Genomic DNA, 3366 nt, shown 5'->3' with positions numbered 1-3366 from the left:
GCCCATGCCTATGTCCTGAATGGTATTGCCTAGGTTTTCTTCTAGGGTTTTTATGGTTTTTAGGTCTTACATTTAAGTCTTTAATCCATCTTGAGTTAATTTTTGTATAAGGTGTAAGGAAGGGATCCAGTTTCGACTTTCTACATATGGCTAGCCAGTTTTCCTAGCACCATTTATTAAATAGGGAATCCTTTCCCCATTTCATATTTTTGTCAGGTTTGTCAAAGATCAGAGGGTTGTAGACGTGTGGTGTTATTTCTGAGGCCTCTGTTCCATTCCATTGGTCTATATATCTGTTTTGGTACCAGTACCATGCTGTTTTGGTTATTTAACCATATAAACATTTACATGCATTTGCAAAGGACAGAGAAAGAAATTCTGAAAGAGGAAGAGAAGTCTCTTCCTTTTGTCAGGGAGAATTAAGCCTCTTATTTTTAATTTGTATTATCCTCAAATTCTTCAGTTTCTATCCACCAATGCTTCAAAGATTTTAGGGCCTAATTTCATATAGAGTTAGTATTTTACTGTCACAAGAGAGTGCTTTGAGGTCTGGGAAGTTAGGACCACCTAGCTCCCTGCACTCTTACTCTCTGCAGCTATCTAGATATATTTCTTATGACAGACAGAGCCTGCTCACCTCTCCCATACATATATCTTGACAGTAAAAACATAAATTAAACCCCTTTCCATAACAGTCTAATTGACCTCCTGATTTCTATATTCACTCCATCTATAACCCCTATCCCACCACATGCTCATGCTACCTGTAGGGGAGGGAAAAAATTTCCATCTCTCTTAGGTTTGAAGAAAACCAAAATATTTCATCCCAAAATGTGGCCACTTGGTATAACTAGTATTTTGAATTAAAGGCCTTTAAAGACCAGCAGAAGAAACTTTTCCCTATCCACCTAAAGACCAATTGACCCACCAGTAAGCACAGCTGTTCTTCCTTCCTCTCTACTGTAGAAAAGAAGACTGACGGGTGTAACCACACCTGAACAGACCCCATCACAAGAAAATATCTATCCTTCAGGCTCATTCATCTTCCAAATAGAACCATTTAATCATTAATTCACCATGGTCATTATTTATTGCCCTTCAAAAGAGTTACCTACATTCCCTGTCTCCCCACTCCCCTCCAAAAATGGCTGTGTAAGTGTCTGGGTCTTATTGGTATATTTGGGGAATCACTCTGTAATTCTGCCCTGCACATGTTAATAAATTTGTAGGCCATTTCTCCTATGAATCTGCCTTTCATCAGTTGATTTTTCAGCAAACTTAAGAGGGCAAAGAAAAAGTCTCTTGATCTTACAGGTTTATTTTCTGGGGCCCATAAATTAACTTGATAAAAGATAGACTAGGCCAGGCGCGGTGGCTCATGCCTGCAATTCCAGCACTTTGGAAGGCTGAGGCAGGTGGATCACGAGGTCAGGAGATTGAGACCATCCTGGCTAAGAAAGTGAAACTCCGTCTCTACCAAAAATACAAAAAATTAACTGGGTATGGTGGCACTCGCCTGTCGTTCCAGCTATTCAGGAGGCTGAGGCAGAAGAATTGCTTGAACCTGGGAGGCAGAGGTTTCAGTGAGCCAAGATCGCGCCACTGTACTCCAGCCTGGGTGACAGAGTGAGACTCCTTCTTGGAAAAAAAAAAAAAGACAAACTAACAAGTGAAAAAAAATTTTAATTATGTACATACACAGGGGAATTTACAAAGAAAAAAATGGCTGAAGGAGGCAGCCAGATGATTGAGATTTACACAGGTTGAATATCCCTCTTCCAAATATCTAAATCCAAAATCTGAAAGTTTTTAAGCACTGACATGATGATCAAAAGAAATGCTCATTGGAGCATTTCATATTTCAGATTTTTGGTTTATGCATATGTTCCAAAATCTGAAAAAAACTCAAACTCCAAAACCCTTCTGTTCCAAAGTGTTTTGAATAAGGTATACTCAACCTGTATATCATCTTGGACTTAAAAAAGGAAAAGGAGTTTTGGGCTTCTGGGTGGGAGAGGCAGGCTGTGGCAGGTTGACTAGGAAAAACATGGTAAACAAGGGTTTTTATGCATATTTAAGTCAATGCCTTCTCTATCGATGAAAGTTGTTAAGAGTCTTCCTCTTCCTAGTGTGGGAGAGGGAGACACATTTACAAAAGGAAATCTCCTTTATAAGGGAAAACTTCCCTTTTCCCTTATAAAGGAAAACTTGTGCCTTGCTTTTAGAACTTTTCCTATTTCTGGTGATTCTCAATGGCCTTTGGCTCAAAATAATCCATATGCCAAAGAGACAAACCTGGAGATGGCATTTTCTGGTACCCTTCACACACAAGAACTCATCTTAAAGAGGTCCCTGTAACACCAAGATCTCAGGTGAGAGTCCAGGAGAAACGCAATTTCCAACTATCTACCTGAGGACTTGGTTCACTGAAACAAGTGAGAGGGTTTGTGAGCCTCCCATCATCTATCACTGCTAAGTGGATCCTGCCAGGGCTGCCCTCCCTCTGAAAGGCCAATCTGCTGCTATATAGACCACTGAGCAGCCACTGCACCCTGGAGGAGGTGAGCACAGCTCACCTGCAACCTGGGGAAACAAGTGTCATCCAGGGGCCTCTTAGGGAACTCCCAAGCCATGTCCTCCAGTGTAACCTACACAAGCCACTGCAGCTGGGACTGCAGGCACCTCCACCTCAGGTCTATTACTCTTTCCTCCTCAGCAGCTGCACACAAACCTGTGATTTCCGTCCATCCTCCATGGACCACATTCTTCAAAGGAGAGAGAGTGACTCTGACTTGCAATGGATTTCAGTTCTATGCAACAGAGAAAACAACATGGTATCATCTGCACTATTGGAGAGAAAAGTTGACTGTAACCCCAGGAAACACCCTCGAGGTTCGGGAATCGGGACAGTACAGATGCCAGGCCCAGGGCTCCCCGCGAAGTAACCCTGTGCGCTTGCTCTTTTCTTCAGGTGAGAAAGAAGGTGAATTGGTTGAAACTTTATAAAGGGTTTCGGTTTATCTTAGCTCCCTGGAGTTTCCACGAACTGGGGCCTTTCACTCCTCTCTAACCCTCAATCCCAGCTCCTTTAGTTTCACATTTTCCCTCCAATGTCTACAAGTGTTTTTCAAACTATGATTGAAACTTGAGTTTAAATGGTTAATATTAATCGACATCCCCACACACACAGTCAAGAAAATGAGTTAGTCTTAGGGAGTACAAAAATGAAACTGTCTCAGATCCTGCCCTGCAGGGCTTTATAGCCTCATAAGGGAGACGTTACACACACATAACTGTGCTGAGGACAAAAGTGCCATCAGAGTAGCTCAGAGGTGGGAAATCTCCGACTTGATGCTTTTTATCCCC

The 3366-nt window shown here is 42.0% G+C and overlaps 1 protein-coding gene across 1 annotated transcript in view; it reads left to right on the top strand.

Annotated features, from left to right (window-relative positions):
• The window catches only part of FCRL4 (Fc receptor-like 4), a 27801-nt gene that overhangs the window by 5813 nt on the left and 18622 nt on the right, over nucleotides 1-3366 (top strand). The window contains exon 3 of the mRNA XM_011928471.1: nucleotides 2717-2971. Within this exon, the coding sequence (XP_011783861.1) occupies nucleotides 2717-2971 (255 nt within the window). The remainder of the gene's footprint in view (nucleotides 1-2716; nucleotides 2972-3366) is intronic.

This window comes from Colobus angolensis, unplaced genomic scaffold, assembly GCF_000951035.1.
Source record: "Colobus angolensis palliatus isolate OR3802 unplaced genomic scaffold, Cang.pa_1.0 Scaffold77, whole genome shotgun sequence".
NCBI classification, from domain to species: domain Eukaryota; kingdom Metazoa; phylum Chordata; class Mammalia; order Primates; family Cercopithecidae; genus Colobus; species Colobus angolensis.
This window is presented reverse-complemented; position numbering and strand designations above follow the sequence as displayed.